This window comes from Perca fluviatilis, chromosome 17, assembly GCF_010015445.1.
Source record: "Perca fluviatilis chromosome 17, GENO_Pfluv_1.0, whole genome shotgun sequence".
Taxonomy (NCBI): Eukaryota; Metazoa; Chordata; class Actinopteri; order Perciformes; family Percidae; genus Perca; species Perca fluviatilis.
Window position 1 is genome coordinate 36,524,058 of NC_053128.1, and position 26,672 is coordinate 36,550,729.

At 41.2% G+C, this 26,672-nt stretch overlaps 1 protein-coding gene across 1 annotated transcript in view; it reads right to left on the minus strand.

Annotated features, from left to right (window-relative positions):
• The window catches only part of myo5b (myosin VB), an 87,242-nt gene that overhangs the window by 35,127 nt on the left and 25,443 nt on the right, over positions 1-26,672 (minus strand). Inside the window, exons 3-19 of the mRNA XM_039779091.1 lie at positions 21,201-21,312; positions 19,555-19,726; positions 18,319-18,463; positions 17,905-18,061; positions 15,692-15,835; positions 15,483-15,564; positions 14,793-14,900; positions 13,940-14,049; positions 12,628-12,893; positions 10,256-10,337; positions 9,938-10,082; positions 9,341-9,345; positions 8,948-9,061; positions 8,219-8,302; positions 5,541-5,678; positions 4,817-4,914; positions 948-1,034 (exon numbers count right to left, since the gene is read on the minus strand). Coding sequence (XP_039635025.1) covers positions 948-1,034; positions 4,817-4,914; positions 5,541-5,678; positions 8,219-8,302; positions 8,948-9,061; positions 9,341-9,345; positions 9,938-10,082; positions 10,256-10,337; positions 12,628-12,893; positions 13,940-14,049; positions 14,793-14,900; positions 15,483-15,564; positions 15,692-15,835; positions 17,905-18,061; positions 18,319-18,463; positions 19,555-19,726; positions 21,201-21,312 — 2,049 coding nt within the window. The remainder of the gene's footprint in view (positions 1-947; positions 1,035-4,816; positions 4,915-5,540; positions 5,679-8,218; positions 8,303-8,947; positions 9,062-9,340; positions 9,346-9,937; positions 10,083-10,255; positions 10,338-12,627; positions 12,894-13,939; positions 14,050-14,792; positions 14,901-15,482; positions 15,565-15,691; positions 15,836-17,904; positions 18,062-18,318; positions 18,464-19,554; positions 19,727-21,200; positions 21,313-26,672) is intronic.

Genomic DNA, 26,672 nt, shown 5'->3' on the forward strand with positions numbered 1-26,672 from the left:
GCCCTGGGCTCCAGATTGGTTGGGCCGGCTCTGGCCTCCATCTCACTCAGCTCTTAGTCAACTCTGAGCTCCTCCTCCATCTCTCGTTCTATCCTTTCTCCCACAGCGTTTAGTTCCTTCTTCATGTCCGTGTGTCCCCAGATTCTCCCGTCACCACCTTCTCTCTCTGTGGTCTCAGCTTTCTTTTATATTTACCATCAGAGTTATGAAAATGGGGAAGATGGGATGAGTTGAGATGATGTTTCCCTGTCAGTTTCTAACTGTAAATCACTGTGTTTGGATTCACTGAAGTCTCCCAATAACACAAAGTAATAAGTTTAGTATGGAGCCCTGAAACCAGGCAGCAGCTGAACTTTTAACTTGTTATTCCTGCTGTTAACACGTCGCACGCTCCCTCAGATTATTAGATTTCAGGAGAAATGTCCTCGTGAGGACACTCAGCTCAGAGCAGAGCAGAGAGACGTTTGAGTCTGAGGCACAAACTCAAACCTCTCTGAACAACCCGACCGTTGGCTCTGTATCTGGGAAGGTTTCCAGAGTGGCTGACCTGAGAGACAGCAGAGATTTACAAAAAGGCACAATATTTTGAAAACCAAAAGTCTGAATATTTTGAGAATAAAGAGACTGACCGGTCACCTTTTTCGATGCCAAGTAAGGCAACATTAGGTCGAAAAAGTCGATAAAAACGTCCAGAAAGGGGACGAAAAAGTTGACAAAAAAAGGTGATAAAAATTGACAAAAACGTGACAAAAATTTCCGGAAATGTGACGAAAAAGGCAACAAAAAAAGTTGATGAAAAAGTGACAAAAAAGTTGACAAAGAAGTTGACAAAAACGTCCGGAAAGGCAACAAAAAAGGCAGGATGTCTGACCTGGACAGGTACAGAGAATAGTAGAAGAAGAGTCTGACCTGGACAGGTACAGAGAATAACAGAAGAAGAGTCTGACCTGGACGGGTAGCCAGCGGCGCTGATCCGGATCGTCTCCAGGACGCCGCAGGCTCGCAGCTGCTGCACCGCTCGCCGCGAGTCAAACCTGCAGGAACACAAACACTCACATCATGGTCATCTGGTATTTAAAACAACCTGGCTGAGACAGGCAGCAGGACACACACACACACACACACACACACACACACACACACACACACACACACACACACACACACACACACACACACACACACACATATTTAGAAACATCAAACTAAAGTCCAACCCGATCATAAAGACATCAGACCAGATGTTGTAGAACATCTTTAAAAGTTGGGATGTTTTCTGAGAAAACTTTCCAGCCTTTTTCAGCGAGAACAGATTTAAGATTTAAAACAAAGTGGAGTTTAACCCTCCACTCTTCCTCCTACCTCGTCTTCGTCAGCTTCTTCGACATCACTGAGCTGCAGTCTGTTTACAGCTCAGAGTCTCAGAGACACAGAGCATGTGACCCAGTCATCCAATCACAGCTCAGCGTGATGTCACAGAGTGACAGGCAGCTCTTCTGCACATTTTTGTCGCTGTTTTCAACATTTTGGTCTCTTTTTTTTTTGTTCTTACATACTGTTTAGTATCTAAGCGCACTTTCAACTCGATACTTTAGTTGCAACATTGCTGCATTTTTCATTTGGTTGGGTCTGTAAACACACGTCACACGGTGGAGACGGTCGCTGGTCTGTTGGACACAATATCTGAAACACTTAATAATGAAGCAACACAATATCTGAAACACTTAATAATGAAGCAACACAATATCTGAAACACTTAATAATGAAGCAACACAATATCTGAAACACTTAATAATGAAGCAACACAATATCTGAAACACTTAATAATGAAGCAACAGGACATTTATATCGTCTGGGGTTATCTGGTTCTGATGCACTGAATCCAGGATTGGGCTTCTGATTGGGCTTTTTGACAGGGTTCTGGTTTCTGCTGAACCTTAGAATTTGTTCCCAGTGAACCGAACCCTACGCTTGCACTCGGCGCGCTACGCTGGTCGCCGTAGTGACGGCGCCGTTGATTACAGGAAGGTGTTTACGTAGGTGGAGCGTTCAATGCAGCAGGCTGGGAGAAAGTGGACATGGATCTGGTGAGCAGAACAAGTTGTTGTTTGGCAGAACTTTCAGTCTAAAGAAGGCCATTCAAGTCCAGCTACATGTTCAATCTGGTCAATGCTGATTGGTCTGGTGGTGGCGAGGACCCTAAACTATACACAACATGGCCGCTGTTACAACATCTGGTCTGAAACATGTGAAAGAATACGAGTTTTTCATGAAGGAATCTCCAGACAGCAGCCAGAATGCAGCAACTTCAGGTACAGCAAAGGAAGGACAGTCCCTGTTTACTTCATTCATGAGTTTACTGGGTTCATGGACTGAGGATGGGGGGAGGAGTCAGCACCATCTCAACCAGGGGGTTCAGGATTCAGACCAACCCCTAAAATCTGGATTGGGTGCATCCCTAGATCTGCTTTAGTGTTTCTAATGTTTGAGAAGAGGTGGATAAATGTGAGCAGCTGACAGACAGCGAGAGAAAGAGAGAGAGGATGATGATGATGTCACACTCAAAGGGACATGCATGAGTCTGATTTTTATTCCAGGTTAAAGGGCCAAAACGATCAGCAATAACAAAACATTTAATCAACTCACTTTTAACTTATTCCTCCTTAACTTTTGTACTGATGTGTGTACCGTTACGTGGGGGTCGGTTTTCCGGTACTCAGTGGTACCGGTACTTAGTGGTACCTTATTCCCAGCTTGATGCAGTAAAGGGACGTTTTTTCAACATCTTTCCAGTGTTTTGTCAGGTTTAAAAAAAAAAAAAAAACTTATTTCTAAGTTGTTGTTTTTTGTCAACTTTTTTCGTGTATAGTTAACATAACTAACTGTTTATTGATCAATAGAAAATTAATTTCAAACTCCAAAACGTTAGCCTAGAAATCTAGACCACCCTAGCGGCAGCAAAATTATTTTGCAGCCAGGGTCGTCTAGTAACTCTCCGTTAACTTGCGAGCTGGAAAAACCAAACTCTGGTCAGGCCAATCACATGGTGTATAGAGTGGGTGGGCGGGGCTTATGGCTGCTGCTGCTGCTGGTGAACAGAGGTCTTCTGGAAGACTTGGAGTTCAGCTTTTCTTTGAGAAAAGAACAAAGAACGACTCTGTTCGGAATTTTAAAGTTTAATCTATCAGCTAGCGTTGCTCTGATTGGTTGTAGAGCTATCCTATTGGTGCAGAGGGAATTTGAAAGACAACCGTTTATCCCGCCCCTCGGATTGAGCCCTGACCAATGGGGAGTTCCCAGACCCAACATCTGGATGTGGGTCAGACCCAACATCTCAATGTGGGACTGGCTGGTCAGGCTATAAAAACGTTACCCTCCATAACGTTTTGAATTGATAACAAGGTTTATGGGCCGGGTCCTGAGGTGGACCTCGGTCCTGAGGTGGACCTCGATCTGGAGGCGGAACTCGGTCCGGCCTTTGAGAAGCGCTGCCTTAGATCAGTGTTTCTCAAATTGGGGCCTGCGTATCCCTGCGGGTACTTTGGAGTACTGCAGGGGGTAGGTGATCTTCTTGCAAAATGCTCATTTAAAAATATGCCATGCATAATTTCTAAAATAATGATAATGTTTTAAAAGGGACAAGTGAACAGATTTAAGACTCACTTGTTCAGGCTAGCTTTTGGGTAGCCTATGTTTTTTATTTGTTGATAATTGTATCTGTTGTATTTGTATTTGTATTTTATTGACTATTTTTACCATGTTTTTATTGTCTATGCATATTGTAAAGCACTTTGTGACCTTGTCTGCGAAAAGCGCTGTATAAATAAAAATGTACTTACTTACTTACTATAATAATGCATGAATGAAGTGATGGATTCTAAACATTTAAATGTTTTTGTTAAAAAGGTTGTTGTGTAGTGTATATATCACTGCTGGAGCTGTATTCTTCCTCTTTATATAGATGTAAACATGTTTAGCTCTGGTCAGGGGGGGACTTGGCTTAAAAACACAATTCAAAGGGGGAAGATTATTGAAACGGGTTTGAGAAGCGCTGCCTTAGCTCATATCCTAAATAAGAGGAACCTCTGACTCTAACTAACAGTAGGGCAGTAAGTGGTTTTGGTTCACTTCCTGTATTTGGGCCGGATCACATTCTCTCCGTATCTCTCCAGGGTTCAGTTTTAAACGGACCAAACAGCCCAGGTGTGAAAGCAACCTGATAGTTCACCAACTGTTAAAGAGGAACAAACTGAATAAACGGTGTTGTTCATGCATGGTGCAGAGCCTGTTGTCATAGGAACAAACTAAATAAAGTCTGATGTGTTGTCATAGGAACCAACGGTTACACTTCAGTTGAAGGTATCTACATAAGAGTGACACGACAGTGTCATCAACAGGTCATGAACATTATAAGACATAACGTTTCTTTTGGTGTCATTTGGTTTTTGTCATGACAAGTTATGGTTAGGGTTCATGTGTTCATGACACATGAATACATGTCACTCTTATGTAGATACCTTCCAGTAAAGGGTTACTAACCCTAACCCAAACTGAATAAAGTCTGGTGTGATGTTATAGGACCAGAATGAATAAAGTCTGGTGTGATGTTATAGGACCAGAATGAATAAAGTCTGGTGTGATGTTATAGGACCAGAATGAATAAAGTCTGGTGTGATGTTATAGGACCAGAATGAATAAAGTCTGGTGTGATGTTATAGGACCAGAATGAATAAAGTCTGGTGTGATGTTATAGGACCAGAATGAATAAAGTCTGGTGTGATGTGGGTGCTGCAGAGAGGAAGAGAAGAGGACTCACGAGAAAGCCTCCTTGTTGTCGTTGGGTTTGATGCAGCGGACGTAGTGAGGAGTCGTCGCATTCAGAGTCTCCATCAGGAGCTGCAGAGAGCTGCGGAACTGAAATCAGACAAGACAAGACGAGATGAGATGAGATGAGATGAGATGAGATGAGATAAGATGAGATAAGATGAGATAAGATGAGATAAGATGAGATAAGATGAGATAAGATGAGATAAGATAAGATGAGATGAGATAAGATGAGATAAGATGAGATAAGATAAGATAAGATGAGATAAGATGAGATGAGATAAGATGAGATAAGATGAGATAAGATGAGATAAGATGAGATAAGATAAGATAAGATAAGATGAGATAAGATAAGAAAAGATACACTTTAATGTCCCGGAGGAAATTTGTGCTGACAAAAGCTGCATACAAACATGCATTAAATATCATTCAGTTTGTAAGAGACAATACATATATAAGAAAACAATGTACAGTACCTATATGACAAGAATAATAAAAAGGAGATTGAGGCCGATTTATTACTGATTTTACTAAAGTAGAAGAGCCGAGTAAACAAGTAGCAGCTGCCGCTCGGCGTCATGATCTCGTAGCCGGTGTCACATGACTTCCAGTGGTGGCCTAGTTTCGGAGGGTATCTTCCGTTTAGGTGTGATTACGTTTCCGTACGATATCAAGCGAACCGGCTGATGAGAAAGCGCTGGTCAGAGAGATCTCACCTGGTGGCCCACGGTCTTGCGGTGCTCCTTGTTGGGAGCTTTGGGAGTCGGCTTCGCTGATCGGACGTTGACTCTGGAGGACTTTGGGGGGGGGGCGACGTCGCTCTTGTCACTGAACAGATCTGCTACCAGCTGGAACTGGGAGCAAACACACACACACACACACAGACTCAGTCTGACACACAGCATCACTCTGATATCAAACGTTCCTGGGACCATTATCTGAGATTCTTAACGTCTTGCCCTATTTATTAACCCTCGTGTTGTCTTCCCCGTCGACCATGATGAAACTTTTGGTTTTTCTGGGTCAAAATGTAAAATTATTTGGTCGTCTTTCTCAACACTTTTGTCACTTTTTTCTAAGTTTCTGTCAATATCTTTCTGCACATCGTTTTGACGTTTTTTTTAAGCTTTTCCCACATTTTTGACATTTCTTTTCCTACATTTTTCAATGTTCTATTATCAATTTTTCTTTACATGCTATAAAATAAAGAATAAAACACCCAAAGTCAATGAAAGTAGTGAACTGATCATGTATTTAACTTGTGAAGAGCGTTGTATGGAACTGCACAGTAAACTTTATTATCCCGCAAGGGGAAATTCATGTGGTCTTACACATCACTTAGAGCCAGGGACAGTTTCAGTCTTTCACTGTGCAGTCTGACTGCAGTCTACACCTCCTATTTCTGATTTTCTGCTGCAAAACTCTACCGTATCACATCACTCAAACAAAGATCCATTAGAAATAAAGAGTCCATTGATGTAGCCCCGCCCTAATGAACACATGAACACAGAGGGACAGAGGAAGCTGTTTTCAGGACAGACGTTCAGAGGGTCAGTTAGATGACATGAGACAGATGAGTGAACAGACACAAAGCTTTGACCCACTTCTTCTCCTCCGCTGGAGAACCAGACGCTCCACGACCCACTTCATCTTAAAGGGACAGTACTCCAAACACTGCCTCCACACAGCTCTCACTCACCCTGACCCACTATGGGAAATACCTCGGCTGCCTCGGCTCGCGGCCACGTGCACTCACATGCACTCAATCACAACAAACAACAAGAAGCTCCGATTCTTCACTCCTCCGTTAAATCTTCACAGAGCAGATCTTAGTTTGCTGCTGCAGGAATTATTATCGATGATTCTCTGTAAAGGTGTGTCATGTTATTGGGGTCTAGGGACTCCGAGGGGTCCTTAAGGGGTTTCCAGAGGGTCCCCAGGAAAAGGAGGAATCATTTATTTCACTATAACTATATCCTGAACTAACAAAATCAGCTGAATGAAAGTGAAATCAATGTAAGGACCAAACCGACTAAAAGGTTTTTCTCACATCTAATGATTGTAGTTGGACTTATTTAGCAAGTTTTATCCATCTATAATAAATAATGTCAAATTACAGATTTTTTTAATTTAAAAAACGTCACATTTTCTTCAGCGAGGACCCCTAAACCCTTAATGATTAATGAAGACACTAAGGACAACCCTTTAGAACCAGGCGCCCGGCGCACAGAGACCCTTTTTACCACCGTCAGACTAGCAGAAGTGGATTTGGACACGCCCTAAACACACCTGCACCAGGCGCCCTAAACACACCTGCACCAGGCGCCCTAAACACACCTGCACCAGGCGCCCTAAACACACCTGCACCAGGCGCCCTAAACACACCTGCACCAGGCGCCCTAAACACACCTGCACCAGGCGCCCTAAACACACCTGCGCCTAAACACACCTGCACCAGGCGCCCTAAACACACCTGCACCAGGCGCCCTAAACACACCTGCACCAGGCGCCCTAAACACACCTGCACCAGGCGCCCTAAACACACCTGCACCAGGCGCCCTAAACACACCTGCGCCTAAACACACCTGCACCAGGCGCTTCACACCGTGCTCTCAGATCGGTAACTAGGGCCCTGAGTGCGTAAAAGGCAAATAATAAAACAGTTATTAACAGCTAGTAAGTCCATCACTTTACTGTAACGCTGCCTTTAAAACCAGGAAGAGACAAGACTTCATATCACCATATCCAAAATCTAAGACAATATGTAGTCTCATATATCGATGTGGATATAATATCTATATATTGCGCAGCCCTACTGTCAAGGCATGTTCATTTAGTTTTTATTGTGGGTTTGTGTTCCTCTTTTTTTAATGTTGTTGTGCGCTCAATGTTGAAAAGAATGCTGTGCTTTGGTTCTGTTTCTGCAGATCTGTTGTTCTCTGGTTCTGGTTCAGAGGTCATGTTGTGTTGTGGTTCTAGTCCAGAGGTCATGTTGTGTTGTGGTTCTGGTCCAGAGGTTATATGTTGTGTTGTGGTCCAGGTGGTTCTGGTCCAGAGGTTATATGTTGTGTTGTGGTTCTGGTCCAGAGGTTATATGTTGTGTTGTGGTCCAGGTGGTTCTGGTCCAGAGGTTATGTTGTGTTGTGGTTCTGGTCCAGAGGTTATGTTGTGTTGTGGTTCTGGTCCAGAGGTTATATGTTGTGTTGTGGTCCAGGTGGTTCTGGTCCAGAGGTTATATGTTGTGTTGTGGTCCAGGTGGTTCTGGTCCAGAGGTTATATGTTGTGTTGTGGTCCAGGTGGTTCTGGTCCAGAGGTTATATGTTGTGTTGTGGTCCAGGTGGTTCTGGTCCAGAGGTTATATGTTGTGTTGTGGTCCAGGTCCTGTGTTTGTTACCTGGCTGGCCTTCAGGATGTTGATCTGCTCCTCGTACACGGTGTCTCTGTTCTTCTCCAGGAAGCCTTCACACTGGTACTCCACCTGGGGGACAACACATCATACAACTCATCATACAATCAATAAAACAACAATACATAATACAGCCTGACCGATAATAATATCGGCCAAACTATCGGTATCGGCATTTATAATGGCCGATAAATGAATATTTAGAAAAATAAAATAAAAAACGGACGAAACCCCCTTCAACCTTCAATGTTCTGATTGTTGGCGTTGCATGGTTTGACCACCAGACGGCGCTCTACACTCGTATTTAACCCTTTAAGTTTCATATATTAAGTTTGTATTTTTATACATTTTATATTCAGAACTTTAATATATTTTGATGTTCTGTTGTGACAATAAAACCAACAAGTTTATTTTTAAACTGCATTATCATATTATTTTATATAATATAGAATATCTGATTTTTAAATCACCAAATATTTGTATCGATATCGGCCTTAAAAATCCTTTATCGGTCGAGCTCTAGTACATACATGATATAATCATTAAAACATGGAATAGCATCATGTTGAATCATATTAACAACATTTTAACGGGGATAGGTGGGACCTCCATGTTTACGTTATATCTTTAAACGTTAGAGTTATGGCTCAAAACGACAACACAAACTCTACGGCCGGATGTCTGTGTGGAAGAGGGTGGACTGTGTCCTGGGCTCACCTTGTCAGCGAAGTGTATGATGATGAAGGAGGTGTTGGACATGCGAGGTTTCTGGAAGTGAGCGCTGCTCGAGTTCTGCTTGTAGAGCTTCTGGGCCCAGTTCTGATCCGTCCCCTTCGAAACCAAAAAAAAAAATTTTTTTTTCCCGCCCCCCCCTCCAAAAAAAAAATTTATCTTGCTCCCCATAATAATAATAATAATAATAATAAAAAAAAAAAAAAAAAAAAAAAAAAAAAAACAAAAAAAAAACCCGCGCCCCACACTCTTCCTCCTCCTTTTTTTTTTTTTTTTTTTTCCCCGCCCCGCCGCTGTTTAGGCCATATATCAACAATGCATGGACATTCACCCTTTTTACCTCATGTATATACACCACTTTCACCTCGCACACAGTACTTTTTCTCCCCCAAAGTTGTCAGTGTGCGAGCTAATGTTGTCTGTGGCACACAGTCAGACTTTTTGTCTGACTGGTGTATGTGCATTAGGGCTGGGCGATATGGAGAAAATCAAATATCACGATATTTTTGACCAAATACCTTGATATCGATACCGTAACAATATTGTAGTGTTGACTATTAATATTACAAAATATTTACACAATGAGATTTTAGATCAATAATCATGGTGTAATGTGGATATAATGACTAAGTGGGTAAAGGTAAATAATAGAACAGCTAGAAAAGTCTGGTAAGTTCAGAAAATGACGTAACTTTACTGTAATGCAGCCTTTAAAACCAGGAAAACACACTTATGCCATATCACGATATTACGATATCCAAAATCTAAGACGATATCTAGTCTCATATCACGATATCGATATAATATCGATATATTGCCCAGCTCTAATGTGCATGCATTCTTGAACCAGGCCGAAACGGCACCTCATACTGATTGTCTTTAGTTCTGCATATATTTTGGTCAGAAACATGTTGACCTGATGAAAAGTCCCCAAAGTTAGAACCCTTTCATCCTGAACAACAGACAGGAGCTCACTGACTTTACACTCTTCGTCCAGCAGGTCCAGGATGCCGAGCCGGGCCTCGATCAGGTCGATGCACGGCTGGTTGTCGTAGAAATCGATCAGAGTCCAGGGGATCTGCTCTTTTATGTACTCCGCCTGCTCCAGCTTAAACACATGCTGAAAACACACACACACAACACAGCTTAAACACAACACATGCTGAGAAAACACAAGACAACTTGTTTCTCTTGGTTTCATAGAGAAATCTGGTTTTTAAAAAGGGAACGGGAGGCTCACAAAGGCTCACAGAAACAGATTAAACTCTGCAGGTTTTTACAAAGAGAACTCACAGAGTTAAACTGCTGCTGAAGTTTCTCGTTGGCGTAGTTGATGCAGAACTGCTCAAAACTGTTGATCTCGAACGTCTCAAAGCTGCAGACAATCAGACAAAAGAACAATTTAGTGATCTTTGAAAACTTCGCAGAATCCTGGAGGGAAGTAAAGTTCATAAGAAGAAAACTCTTCTTCTCCCTGCAGACAAGGGGAGTGGGATTCTACCAAACTAAAAGACAAATTGGTTGAAATTGGGTTGACGATATATAGAAAAAAAAAAGGATTTACTGTGCAGCCCCCTAATTCCTACCCTACCTATCTATGTAACCTAAGTTAAAAATAGAAACGTTTCTGCCTCTCTTTAGGTGTCAACATGTGTTGTGTTCTGGTTTCAGACTGATGAAGACAATTAGATATAAAACAGGATGTCGCCTTTACAGGAGGATTCTTTTCTTCTGCAACCATCATGTTTTTTTCCTAAATGATGTACACATTTGAAGCATTCTTTGATCAAATATCATGTGATATACGGTAGTGCATACAGCTGCCGTAAATACGACGTAAAAATGTCCACCCTAGGTCTGGGTTCATCCCTGAATGTTTACGTCTGGCTCTGCCCTGAAGACCCCGAGCTAACCCCGGCTACTAAAAAGGTATAGACGTGCACAAATCCCCCAGTTATTAAGGTATAGACGTGCACAAATACCCCAGTTATTAATGTGTATACATGCACAAATACCCCAGTTATTAATGTGTATACATACACAAATCCCCCAGTTATTAATGTGTATACATACACAAATCCCCCAGTTATTAATGTGTATACATAAACACAAATCCCCCAGTTATTAATGTGTATACATACACAAATCCACCAGTTATTAAGGTGTATACATACACAAATCCCCCAGTTATTAATGTGTATACATACACAAATCCACCAGTTATTAAGGTGTATACATACACAAATCCCCCAGTTATTAATGTGTATACATACACAAATCACCCAGTTATTAATGTGTATACATACACAAAATCTTAGTTATTAATGTATACATACAAACATCCAGTTATTAATGTGTATACATAAAAAAAAAAAAAATTAAAAAAAATAAAAAAAAAAAAAAAAAAACAAATAAAAAAAAAAAAAAAAAAAAAAAAAAAAAAAAAAAAAAAAAAAAAAAAAAAAAAAAAAAAAAATAAAAAAAAAAAAAAAAAAAAAAAAAAAAAAAAAAAAAAAAAAAAAAAAAAAAAAAAAAAAAAAAAAAAAAAAAAAAAAAAAAAAAAAAAAAAAAAAAATAAAAAAAAAAAAAAAAAAAAAAAAAAAAAAAAAAAAAAAAAAAAAAAAAAAAAAAAAAAAAAAAAAAAAAAAAAAAAAAAAAAAAAAAAAAAAAAAAAAAAAAAAAAAAAAAAAAAAAAAAAAAAAAAAAAATTATTAAGGTATATAGACGCGTACAAAATCCCCCAGTTATTAAGGTATAGACGTGCACAAATCCACCAGTTATTAAGGTATAGACGCGTGCACAAATCCACCAGTTATTAAGGTATAGGAGCGCACAAATCCCCAGTTATTAAGATATAGACGCGTGCACAAATCCCCAGTTATTAAGGTATAGACGTGACAAATCTCCCAGTTATTAAGGTATAGACGTGCACAAATCCCCCAGTTATTAAGGTATAGACGTGCACAAATCCCCCAGTTATTAAGGTATAGACGTGCACAAATCACCCAGTTATTAAGGTATAGACGTGCACAAATCCACCAGTTATTAAGGTATAGACGTGCACAAATCACCCAGTTATTAAGGTATAGACGTGCACAAATCTCCCAATTATTAAGGTATAGACGTGCACAAATCTCCCAGTTATTAAGGTATAGACGTGCACAAATCCACCAGTTATTAAGGTATAGACGTGCACAAATCCCCAGTTATTAAGATATAGATCGCACAAATCAGCTATTATATAGGTATAGACGTGCACAAATCTCCCAGTTATTAAGGTATAGACGTGCACAAATCCCCCAGTTATTAAGGTATAGACGTGCACAAATCTCCCAGTTATTAAGGTATAGACGTGCACAAATCTCCCAGTTATTAAGGTATAGACGTGCACAAATCCACCAGTTATTAAAGTGTATACATGCACAAATCCCTCAGTTATTAAGGTGTATTCATGCACAAATCCACCAGTTATTAAAGTGTATACATGAAGGATTCCCGCGGTTACTAAAGGAGATCTCTAGCTCTGCTAACCGGGGGAGGAGAACTTAGATTTTACTAACCGGGGGCCTTTACCAGAATATAATCAGGTTTTTTAACTGCAGATAAACACGCTGTAAACTCTGCGTGTTTCAGGATGTGAGGTTTGCCTTGTGTGACGTTGTTACCCGTAGATGTCGAGGACTCCGATGAAGGAGTGCTGTTTCGACGAGGTCTGCAGCATATTGTTAATGTGCTCCACGATCCAGTCAAACATGCGAGCGTAGATGTGTTTGGCGAGCGCGTCGCGGGCGTTGGCCGCCTGTTGGCTGGACATGTTCTTCACGTACGTCTCCGACGAGGTCACCAGCTTCCTGTGGCAGAGCCAGTGCTCCATCTGCTGCAGCTCCACACCCAGCAGCCGGCAGAAGTGCTGCAGGTGGATGTCGTCTCTCTGAAACACACAACGCAGGTTCACACACTCCACTCCACACACTTAACTCCCTAAAAGTGTCCCTCTGTCCCTGAGCTGTTTTTTATGAATAATCAAGGACAGAAAGTGCAGTTTAGCAATCCCTCTCCCTGCCAGTGTGCAGTGTGTTTAAAACTAAAACACACTAATATATAATAACTCAATTCTTTGGACACCGATACAATATTGACTGCTAAGATACTATTTCCATTCGAATCAATTCAATATCCTACGACCGATACGAGACATAAGACAATCAGTTAGTTACATTTATATACTGTACTGTATATATCTTTACAAAAAGCAACTGAAACATGATTTGACCATTTCATTACTAAGCTCTTCTAGACAATTAAATTAAAAACAGACAATAAATAAATAAACAATAAAAAGATGAACTACAAAGTGAAAATTGTCACAAACACCCCGTCTCACAGGGTTAACAAAAGTGAAAAGTTAAATGTGTGTCTCCGTGACTCAGATCCACTTTAAACTTGAATGGGTTCTTCCTCGGCCCGTGCTACACCCTTCCAAACCCTTAAAAGACAAGCTGAATGTAAACAGGAATCTCCTTTTTCATAACCATCTCAGTGTAAATATATTGTCTCTGTGTCAGAATAAGTTCCAAAAAAGTTTCCAAAATTTTACTTATTGACTTACTAGCCAAAGTTGGTGGGTCGATGAAAAAATCCACCTGCCAAGCAAATGTTTTACTAGCCAAAATATTAAATTGCGTTTTGTTTTTGTTTTTTATGTAACATACATCACAAAACTGCTGGTGGTGGTTTCATCTCTGTTTTAATCGTGCTTTGTTTTGGAAGACTGGCTGGCTCGCCAATAATGAGCGCATACTGGCTAATTAATTAGCCTGATGTAAACACTAGCTGCACCTTCACAAAAAATAAAGACAACTACTTTTTGGTACAAGTATTTACCCGCCAAACGGAAAATTTACCCGCATTTGGCGCTTAGGGAGTGATCATTTTGGACCCTGTTCATAAAGTGTCAGAGTGAGCTGTGTGACGTACCGAGACGCGACAGGACTCTCCGTCTCGCTCCGAGGAGATCTCGATGTTTCCCAGATGGAGAATGGAGGCCACCACTTTAAAGATGCTGCTCTGACTCACGTCCTTTATCCCTGAAGACACACACACACACACACACACACACACACACACACACACACACACACACACACACACACACACACACACACACACACACACACACACACACACACACACACACACACACACACACACACGTTAAATTATTACAGATGCATAGTTTGAAGTTAAAACTTCCTAAACTAAAACTTTGTTTCAATTCAATCGTTTTGGTTTCTAAACTTAACTGTTGGCACCGTGTGACGCTCACTTTTTGTCGACTAAACTCAACTTTAACTACCTCTGAAAGGACCGTCACCTCACGGTGCTCAAATTTAGCCGAGAAAAGGTTAAGACGCACCTTTTCTCGGCTAAATTTGACTGTCTAGATGCTAAACGCTAACAGGGGGAAGATTGTCACAACACCGGTCTGACCCTGGTGTTCCCCTTTAACTGTGCAGGTTATTTATACATTTTATTGTATATTTGAGCTCCTTGGTGTGTTTGTTTATCTGCATCTTATTGACTGTCCCAACTAAAATCTGATGCAATGAAAAATTAACCAAATATCTGAACTTTATAACAGTTTCGATATTGAATCCTGCAGTTTGGATTTCAGAGCGCAGATGAAGCGGACTGTCAGCCTCTCTGTTTGGCTGTTTTTAAACGTGATGGAACGAAACTCTGAAAGCTTTAGAGGTTTTAGGACGTACTAAAGTCTGTTCTGGTTTACTGAGAGATGATGAAATATGAATGTGTGTCTTTGTGTCCTCACCGAGCAGCGTGAAGGCCTCTCTGGTCTTCTCAAAGTCTTCAGCATCGTCCACTCCCTCGATGAAGATGTTCTGCCCCAGAGACGTGAACGTGAAGTCTTCTGCGCTGGCTGAGACACCACAACAAAGTCAACAGGTTAAAATGCTGCAGGGTCTAAGCCATTTCCACAATCTTTGTTGATAAAAATCGACAAAATGAAATACACAGAAACATCTGTGTATAAATATTGTGACTGTATATTTTAACAGAAATTCCGTAGATCCTGATTCACAGTTGGATTTCTGTTTATTTATATTTCGCATTGCATTATTGGACCTTTATCTGTGCTCCGACAACTAACGGAGTGAGCTATTCACAAAGCTATTATCGTAAATTATTAACCAGCAGCTGGATTATTGAGTGTCAAAAGCACCAAAAGTGTTGAAAGCTTTGAAAAAAGCATCAAACAAGTGTTAAAAAGTTAAAAAAAAGAACAGATTTAATTTCATAAGTTTACTAACTGAGCAGCTTTTGTTAGAGAATTTTTAATAATAGAAAATATTCTGTATTTTTACTGTAGTTACACACAACATTTCTGTTTTTAATTACGGGAAAAAGTCTGGGTAATGAGCTGCCAAACATTTCCTGTTATTTTACGGACTTATTTCTTAAAGTGTAATAGAAACAGGTAAAATATAACAGGTAGACTCACTGAGGCCGAGGTCTTTGAACTCAGGTAAACTGGCCGAGGCACACAGCTGGTAGAAGATGTGATAGTTCCTCTCGTCTTCAGCCTGGGAGACGTTCAAACACACGGGTCAAACACACAGTGAAACACACACACAGTGAAACACACACACAGTGAGACACACACACAGTGTAACAAAGAGATGCTGAACTGTTTCCATGGATCCCACCGACCTGGAAAACGACGCGAGACTTCTCCAGCAGGTACGTCCTCATGTTGGCTCCGATGATGTTGTAATGTTTGCTGAAGCCGATCTGAATGTACTTCCCAAAGCGACTGCTGTTGTCGTTCCGCGTGGTTTTAGCATTTCCAATAGCCTGAAGGACAGAGAGGACATCATCACACAATACACAGCAAACAGTAGGATATGATCTGCGTAACAACAATTCGATTTTAGAAATGTCTCTAGAAGTGTTTTATTCAGGTACATTTTTTGTTAAAGAAAGAAATGAAAATCCCAACACTGAATACTATCAAATCTCAATACTTCTAGAATCACAATAAATTAAAATCATAAATCCGGAAACAATTGAATCGGGACTAAAGCATATCGTCCCACCCTAAGTATAAATGTTTATGAGTGGATTCTACAGAAGGAACGTGTACACGTTGGTCAGTGTTTAATAATCTGTTTAATCTTGTACAATACAGTTCACTGAGTTATTGAAGGGGATCTGCATCCAGACATAATCTGTCAAGAGAAAGTTGTGATGCATCGAAGTATCCTTCCACCCAGCCCTAGTTTATCCGGGTGGAGAAAGTGAAAGAACAGCGCTTTGTCCCTCCCTCATTACCACCACTGAGGTGCCCTTGAGCAAGGCCCTTAACCTCCAACCGCTCCAGTGGAGCTGCTCAGTGGCAGCAGAGTCAGACTGTGGTTGTACTGGGCAGCTTACAGGTATGAATGTGGAACTGTGTGAATGTGACAGGTCGCTGTTGCAAATGAGAAGTTGTTCTCAATCGGCTTACCTGGATAAATAAAAAAAAGGTTAAATAAAAATAAACATTATCCACAGCTGCTGGGAACTGAGGCTGAATTTCTCTGTCTTACCCCTTCCCTTTAGTTTTGCGCGTTCATGTGAGAGTAACGGCTATACCAATTTTCGTTTTGACCAATTTTCGCGACTTTGCTTAGTTTTAAGCAAAGTCGCGAGTTTACTTGAATCCACTTTCGGGCTGAAAACAAGCAGAAGTTTCTGCGTTCATGTTGTTGCCATTCAATACTGTATTGGTACTGTATTAATGTAATCCTGTGTAATTCATTCCTGTTCATGCACCTGTACATTGTTTTTGGTTATGATACAGGACACTAATGAAAGAAATGGGGTTGGAGAGAAAGGTTACTGGCCAACAGGCATCAGACTGGTCTGGAGGGAAAGGTTACTGGCCAACAGGCATCAGACTGGTCTGGAGGGAAAGGTTACTGGCCAACAGGCATCAGACTGGTCTGGAGGGAAAGGTTACTGGCCAACAGGCATCAGACTGGGGTCTGGAATTTCAGAATAGCTGTAGTTTTTTGTTTGTTTGTGGTCTTGTGTGTCTTTTTTGAGTTTTATACATTTGAGTGCCTTTTTTACATGTGTGTGTGACGTGAAAGTTATGGTTCTAATAGTTGTAATAGTTGTAATAATGTTATGTTTACTTTATTGGGCAATAAAGACAGCTTCTTGTTAACAAAGAAAGTGTTTCTGAACATCAATGACATTAAAAGAGTGATAACTAAAGAGATATACAACACACCATGCAGTGTGTATACAAATATTTATGGCAAACAGACCTAAGTATGTATGATAATGTAACCAAGTGGCGTCTCATTTCATAGGGTTGTGTTTTCACCCCTAGCCCTTGTCCCTCGAAACAGAGTGGTAAAAGCTAGGGGTAAGACGAAGGGTTAGGGGGAAGGGGAAGGGCTAAGACAGAGAAATGAGATTCAGCCTAAATCTGTCAACATCAAATTGAACGGTTTGATTTCAGCACTCAGAACTTGTTCTTCCCTTAATTTACACAAACAAGAAACCCACTGGGGACCTGCTGTTTCAGTTTGTATTTACAAAATCAGAATATACCAGGATGATTAGATGTTTACATGGAGCTGGGATCAAACACTGTTTCCACCGAGGACACAACCTGATTTCCTTCAACATGATTCATAGTCAGGATCCCTACATTTAATTTCTCTGTCTGCTAACGCTTCGGCACATAAACACTTCAACATTTCATTCTCACATTTTGTCTGTCAACTCATCAAACAAATTAGCTAATATGTGTTAATGAGTGTTAACTTCAGAGCAGTCTGCATCAACAGAAGAACATTTCTAGGGTAAAGCCTGAGTCTGCTCTCTGTGCTTTCTCAGAAGTAAAGTTGAAATAACCTCCTCTCACTGACCTCCATGATGGGACTGGAGGCGAGCACTTTCTCCTCCACGTTAGTGTCGTTGGCCGAGCCGCCCACCGTGGCAAAGAAACGCATAGCGTACTTTGCAGAAACCGTCTTTCCTGCGCCCGATTCTCCGCTCACGATGATCGACTGATTCCTCTCGTCCCTGCAAAACATCGACACAAAGACAGGGTTATAGGAAAGAAAAAGAAGAAAACATCCAGAAAAAAAACATGATTATAGCTGCTAATTAGTTTACACTTTGAGAAAAACAGAGTGATCGAAAGCTACATTTTAGTGAAAGTTGTGTGCTGGCTCGACTGATTTGTTGTGTCTTTTTAGACGGTTGCTGTAGCTCCACCATTTGGATGTTTAGTCAACAAAGCCAGTTTAGGGAAGTTTAGAAAAGGAGTGTTTTGTTACCTGGCCATCTGCTTGTATGCTTCCTCGGCCACAGCGAAGATGTGCGGGTCCATGTCGCCCATGTTCTGCCCGCTGTACGCCCGGATCACCTCCTCGCCATAAATATGCAGCTGGTCATACGGGTTGATGGCCACCAGCACAATCCCTGCACACATCAACACATTCATACATTAAAACATCAACAGATTAACACATTCATACATAAAGTATCACTCAAGAGATTCTCGCCAATATCCAAACATCCTGCACAGGGCCAAGAAGACAATGATCCGAGCCTGACACCATGCAAATGTCACACTCTGTACTTTGGTCCTCACCAAGCCGGGTGGTGTATTTGTTTAAAATATAACGCATGTTTTTTGAGGAAAACATTCTCAGCTTCAAGGAAAATATCTTTAAGAGTCCGAGGCTACATTTACATTACTACGTTTTGGATTTTAAGCGTTTGAGTTTTGAGCCAAAAGGGAGTCAGAAATGTTTCCAAATGTATCCGGTTCAGGGGCTCGGAAACGCCAGAGCAGGAGGAATGAGAGGGGGGGAACACCAGAGCAGGGGGAATGAGAGGGGGGAACACCAGAGCAGGGGGAATGAGAGGGGGGGAACACCAGAGCAGGGGGAATGAGAGGGGGGGAACACCAGAGCAGGGGGAATGAGAGGGGGGGAACACCAGAGCAGGGGGAATGAGAGGGGGGAACACCAGAGCAGGGGGAATGAGAGGGGGGAACACCAGAGCAGGGGGAATGAGAGGGGGGAACACCAGAGCAGGGGGAATGAGAGGGGGGAACACCAGAGCAGGGGGAATGAGAGGGGGGAACACCAGAGCAGGGGGAATGAGAGGGGGGGGAACACCAGAGCAGGGGGAATGAGAGAGGGGGGAAACACCAGAGCAGGGGGAATGAGAGGAGGAAACGTAGCAGAAGACATTCCTTTTTATACTAAAACATACAGCTTTCAACCCTTGGTTTTGGCACCAGGAACCCCAGAGGCTTCCTTTGTAAAATGCTCTCACAGCTCTATTTCAAAATAAAAGAAGACTTGAAGAGAAACTCCAAAATAAAGTAAAACAGAGAAGTGAGGAGTGGGAAGCTGCAACATAAACATGTTTAGAGCTTCATCAAAATACATGATCAAAGATGTTTTATCAAACCTTAGTAGAGCAACGTGTTTTCTTCAGAGTACATATAATCATTTTACATGTAATAACTGTAGTAATAAGCGTAGTGTTGTGTGACTGACCGCAGTAGGTGTAGATGTGGTTGGGCTCCAGGAAGCGGACCTTCAGGTTGTGCAGCACTGCCGGTTCATGAAGGTAACTGAGAGCAGTGAGGTCGTTTTCTCCCACCAGAATGTCTGGGTTACGCAGGAAAGGAAGAGGGTTCGCCTTCGGACCCACAGGGTAGTCCAGAGGCTGAAAGACATAGTACACAGTCAGGGTAGTCCAGAGACTGAAAGGCATAATACACATTCAGGGTAGTCCAGAGGCTGAAAGAAATAACACACAGTCAGGGTAGTCCAGAGACTGAAAGGCATAATACACAGTCAGGGTAGTCCAGAGACTGAAAGACATAATACACAGTCAGGGTAGTCCAGAGGCTGAAAGACATAGTACACAGTCAGGGTAGTCCAGAGACTGAAAGACATAGTACACAGTCAGGGTAGTCCAGAGGCTGAAAGACATAGTACACAGTCAGGGTAGTCCAGAGACTGAAAGACATAACACACAGTCAGGGTAGTCCAGAGGCTGAAAGACATAACACACAGTCAGGGTAGTCCAGAGGCTGAAAGACATAGTACACAGTCAGGGTAGTCCAGAGGCTGAAAGACATAACACACAGTCAGGGTAGTCCAGAGGCTGAAAGACATAACACACAGTCAGGGTAGTCCAGAGACTGAAAGACATAGTACACACATCAATTGCGGCGAAAACTGAAACTCAGTTATCCTGACAAAACTTTTCTCAGGACACTTTACAGATACACCACAATCTATAATTTACAGAGACCCAACAAACTTGTTTTATTCTGTTGTTATTTTCAGCCGTGACTGTAACGTTTTAAGATATATTGTTAAACTCAGAGGTCCGACCAATCCGGTTAAAATGTTCCCACTTTCATTCTCAAAATATTGTAAAGTTTTCCAACTTTTTTATCATTGTATGTTTGGGAGACAGGAGTTTTCTCCCTGGAAGTTACTGCAAACAAACTATGTGATTGGGTCCATAGGCTGTCTATACAAATGACCAGAGAGCTTCAATTTACGACCAAAGTTCGGTATTTCATCTTCAGGATGACATCAGCAAACCTGTCCAATCAGTGAGCTACCAGTTTGTAAACAACCATGAAACTGATCAGATCTACACTGAACAAAATTATAAACGCAACACTTTTGTTTTTTCCCCCATTTTTCATGAGCTGAACTCAAAGATCAAATACTTTTTCTATGTATATCAAGATGCTCATTAGACAGCATGATTATTGCACAGGTGTGCCTTAGGCTGGACACACTAAAAGGCCACTCTAAAATGTGCAGTTTTACTGTATTGGGGAGGTCCGGGGAGTATCTGGTGTTAGGGTTAGAGTTCTAATCAGCATCTTGATATGCCATACCTGTGAGGTGGATGGATTATCTCGTCAAAGGAGAAGTGCTCACTAACACAGATTTAGACAGATCTGTGAACGATATTTGAGAGGAATAGGCCTTTTGTGTACACAGAAAAAGTCTTAGATCTTTGAGTTCAGCTCATGAAAAATTGGGGCAAAAACAAGTGTTGCCTTTATAATGTTGTTCAGTGTAAAAGTCAGTCGCTGTGCGTCTGTGTGTCGTGTGTAGACTTTGTTCTCTGTGACAGAAATAAAAAAGAGGTTATGAATAAAGTGAAGTACCGTTTCATCTTCCAGTTTGAGGTGTAGCACCGGCTCTCCTTCTTTATAATCTTTGACGATCTCTGCAGCCTTCCACACATCCTCGGGGTCGGGGATCCACACCCGGGGTGTACTGGAACACACACACACACAACACACACACACACACACACACCACATTACACATTAGTGGAGACATATTTCAACTGTTCGCATATTCATTCCTTTGGTAGGTATTTCTTCTCTTGTTTGTCAAGCAATTATATTCTGTTTACATTCTTGTCTTTTCATACTCAGTTAATATTTAATAATAAGCTATTGCACTGTTCACTTTTGCACTACCACCATTGCACACCCTCTACCATAGCACCTTATCATGGTCATTGCATCACATGGTCAGTCCATACCAGACCTTTGTAATCACTAAACAAATTGTTAACTCTTTACATTTCTGTGAGTGATTTTTATGTATGTGAGATATATGTGTGTATGTGTGTTTGTTGTGTTATGGTTGTTTAAGCTACTGGATGCCTTAAATTTCCCTCAGGATGAATAAAGTATCCATTTGATTTTCAATTTTGGGACTTGAATATTCAGTTTTTTTGTTGTTTTGTTTTTCTTCAATACTTTAGTATCTGAATCCTCAAAAACTAAATAAATTGAAACCCGACAAAACGTGCATTCAGGCTGAAATACACAGTGGACTTTGTCAGGATTAAGCAGTTAAATGTCCGCTAGCTGCTGGCTAATGTATGCAGCGCTATGTTGTTAATCTCAGCGGAGAACGGAGAAATGTTGAGTTATAACCAAGCCGTCTGACCTGTGTGGTTCAACCTCAGCAGCCTGCCGCCGTTCAGACGGTTTAACGAAGGTAAAAACAGTCCAGACGTGCGAAATGTCTCTGCACGCTGGCTGATCAGAAGCCTCCAATATTTGCTGTTGATTAGTTCCTAAAGCTTCATATACCTTCATATACCTACTGGGACAGGTCTACTTGTTGTCCCCAGAGTCAGAACTAAACAGGGGGAAGCAGCGTTCAGTTTTTATGCTCCACATATCTGGAACAAACTCCCAGAAACCTGCAGGTCCACTGCAACTCTCAGTTCTTTTAAATCTAAGCTAAAGACCTATCTTTTTGATGTTGCTTTTCTTTAAATAATCAATTTAAATTAACTTTAATTTCTTATACTGCACTGTAACTTTTATTCTTATACTGCACTATCAATTTTATTCTTGTCTTTTAATGTTTTTAATTTGTTTATTAATGTTTTTAAATAGTTTTTAATTGTCTTCTAACTGCTCTTTAATGTTTTATGTAAAGCACTTTGAATTGCCCTGTTGCTGAAATGTGCTCTACAAATAAAGCTGCCTTGCCTTGCCTTACTTACAAAAGTGCCAGGATAACGTTACGTTACATAGCGATGAGCGATCATTCTCTGCAAATTTAAAAATAAAAAATGTGAATCACTAAAGGGGATTTAAACTACACTATCTCTGTGTTTTGGTAATAGTCCAGTCATTTTATGAAAAAAAAAAGGTAGGCCAAATTGCAACAGAAGCAAACTCAACTGATTTTTGTAACCTCAATATGTCCTGAGTAAGGAAAAATAAGCCCCGAAGTACAGGAAAGTACTTCTTCCTGCCTCTATGTATTAATGCTCATGGGTAGTCTAAATGGGTTCCATTCAGACCTTAACATTAAGTCTTTTACTGTAAGATGTCAACAAGACATTTTCAGCTGGCTATACCCAATGTTTAGATCTGTTGTGGTATTTATGCAAATTAGCACATACATAATTAGATTATGCACCAATTGCCCATGTTAAACAATTTCAAAAAACTTGTAATACATTTTTTTTTGTCTTGATGTATGTAATGAACTCAGTAATTTCCATGGTGATATCTTAAGGTTAAAACTTTTACCCTATTCACATGAGAAAAATAATGCATAGGCTATATTTGGGTCTTTATCAAAACTTTCCCCTAATGGGATTCTTTGGGGCTTTATTTCCTTACTCAGAACATATTGAGGATTCAAAATCAGTTGAGTTTGCCTCTGTTGCAATTTGGCCTAGTTTGAGCCCCATTTTGGCTTAAAATGACTGGACTATAAGCCCTCCCCTGAAGTTACCACCACTTCGGGTGACCCTGCAGCAGACGTTAACGTTACAGAAACTACCGGAAATGAGCCAGAAGAGGCTGATGCTTTACGACAGCGTTTCTCAAAAGTACGTACCAAGGTCCGCATCTGGACCGGACGGAAAGTTTATCTGGACCCAGCCCATGAACCTTGTGTTATGAATACAGTATGTTAGGAAGTGTTACGTTTTCTAGTTTGAACGGTACCCAAATCAGAGAAACAGAGAACTCAACCTGAATGTATGTTGCTTTAAAAGTTAAAAAACGTGAGTTAACAGACCTTTTTCACGGCAGACATGTTGACATGTCATAGCTGACTCCCTGAAATCTCTTACTGGGACACTTGATGGAACTGAGCCATCGTTAAGGTTATCAGTGTCAGCTGTGCTTTTCTTACTATGACAAGTCAACATGTCTGCTGTGAGAAAGGTCCATTACACAACCCCTTGCAGGATGATCTAGTATTTGATGCAGGACTTGATAGGGAGCCAGTGACAGTGGATGAGGATTGAGGTGATGTGCACCCAGGTCTTGGTGTGGGTGAAGACCCTGGCGGCAGAGTTTTGGAAATACTGGAGCCTGTCTAGGGTTTTGCTGGGGACCCCAGACAGGACTCCATTGCAGTAGTCCAAATAGGAGGTTATGAAAGCATGAATGAGGGTTTCTGCCACGGAGTCAGAGAGGGATGGAGTCTGGAGATGTTTTTAAGGTGAAAAAAGGGGACTTGGTGATGGACTTGATGTGAGGATGGAAAGAAAGGGTGAAGTCCAGGATGACACCAAGATTGGATTAAAATGAGAAAATAATCTGCAGATTAATTGATAATAATCACCGTTAGTGTTAATTTCTCAGTTCCATTTGGTCCCCACTTTTCAAAGCCATTTCCAGTTTTTAATCTCCTGTTATGTGTGTTTGTTGAGGGATTTGTTACAATTCTAAATGGTAAATTAATCTTTATACTGTATCTGACCTTCTGCTTTCCAGTTGCTATTTTCTGATAATGATCCATTCTGCTTTGTCGTTCCTCTTTTCTGACACTTTCACCCTGCTTTCAAGTCAAAATGTCTGCTGTGAATAAGGTCTATTAAATGTTTTATGGCCGATCGTTCTGGGCCTCTGAGCTGGACCTTTGAGTGATACCTTTGATAACCCCTGCGTTAAAGGTAACGGTATAGAATAGGTATGGGGTTGTTGATCTGGGACGGCGAGCATGAAGCTGGGAGGAAAACAAAAATCACAGTATTCTCACTACAACAACTAGACTACACCACTGGTTAAAACAGACCAAACTGCTCAGCTGTGAAAGGATTGAGAGTGATTTAAGTTTAAGTACAGTGTCCTGATTTGGCCTCAACCTCTGAATAAAATAAAACCTTTTCTTTATTTCATGATCTATCTGGACTTGCTGACGTCTGCTGTGTGTGTTTGGGAGTTGAAGATGAAAGAACTGATCTCTCTCTCTCTCTCTCTCTCTTCACAGTAACAGTTTAATTAGAAGTTGTATCTGCTTCTGCAGATTAACTCCGTTCCTGATCAAAGGCTTCATTAACTTCACTGATTTTCACTTCGGAGGAAATTACAGCAGCAGACTAAACTTCTGCAGCTCTTGTCCTGAATAATGAAACGCAGTAAGAGGTTCTCGTATTCCCAGATCAGAGTACTCTCAACCCTAAAGTCCAGTTTGTTTGATTAGTGAGAACACTGCGTACCGGACCCGTGCACAGTCGGTCTACCCATACCCGAGGCCACTTCAACAGCAGAGTTTTCCCTGACTCAGAATGAGTCTTGTGGGGGGGCTGACTACTACTAGACAGTATGCATGATGGGATTGCGTACGGTAGTACCGCATTCAGACCGCTGTCACTACCAGATGTGAGTCAAGTGCAGATGTGAGTTGTGCATGCTCAGATTAAAAACGGTTTACGGCATAACGCCAAGGGATCTGGATCTGGCAAACGTTTTAGCGATCTAGGATTGTGGGTCTGCAGCGAAAAAGTTGAGGCTGACACAACTTTAGTAGAAACTCCTCCCCGTGTCCCGCTGCGGTGGCCAGTCATGTAACAGAGATCAGACATGTGGGTGTGTTTTGAGGCGGTGTGAGAGTCCCGTACAGGAAACAGGAAACATCACTGCCTCTATCTCTGCCACAAGGACGTTTTAAAACACCAAACATAAGCTGTGAACTGGCTGGGAGTTTGGGGAACAGCTGACTGTTACCTCAGTCCCTCTGTCTCTTTTCTTTCTCTCTGCAGGAAAAACCTGCTCAAGGTTTACAGTTCATGTGTTCTCCTGTACGGTTGGCTTCAGATTATAAAACAAACGGTTCTTCTCTGACTGAAAGCTATTGCGGGGGCGGCAGGAAAAAGCCTTAGTCATCAGATGTGTGAGCCATTTAGACGCTCAGCGCTGCACACCTGGAGAGAACCTCTGACATCACGTCATCCATGCAAATCTGCTTCACCGACAGCAGGAGGTTATTTGAATAAAAGCCCAGAGCGGCTCTCACGCTGATCAGTTCCATACTGAAATATCACTCAGCTGTTCAGAGAATCAAACATTCAAATATCAAGATTCACTGGGCAGGTGAAATATATAAAAGCAAATGCCTTGAGCGTTTAAAAAGACCTTTATCAATGACCCAGTTATCTAAAATAAAAGTTCTCTCTGTCTACGGAGGAATGAATGTAAAGCTGCAGAGATGAGTCAATTAAAAACTGAATGATAATTCGGAGAATAAAGTCACATTTGTGTATCTGAACTCTGATACATTTTTAAACATGCTGTGTTTTCACTGCCGTTATAAGTTTTAGGTGCTGAATGAATGAATGAATGAATGAATGAATGTCACTAAAAGACTTTTCTCAGATCTTATGATTCTAGTCGGACTTCTTTAGCTTTAAGCTTTCGGAGTGTTATTTATGTTTGATCTGCTCAAACTTTTCCAAGGTTTTAGACACAGATATGGAGATAACAACGGTCCAAAATGATGCAGTTTGCTGCGATATGATATTAATGGCGAGCTGAAAGCGGTCGCGGTGCTGTTGACGTTACACTTCCTCTTAGACAAACAGGCACAACGGTGGTTTCTCTGCCCTGATGACTGACTGACAGGCTGAGCTTGCAAGGCAAGGCACTTTTATTAATGTTACTCTGAGTGAGCAGTTTTACCAGAATTTGTTTAATTTTGATAACCCAATTAAGTTGGAAAATAAAAGCTTTGTGTTTAATTTATTTTTGTTGATGTTGAAATGGATTTTAAAACATATGGTATCGAAAAAAGGTATCGTTAGGAACCAGCATCGAAACTGAGGTATCGAAATTGGCCCCGGATGGAAAGATTTTGAACGATGCCCA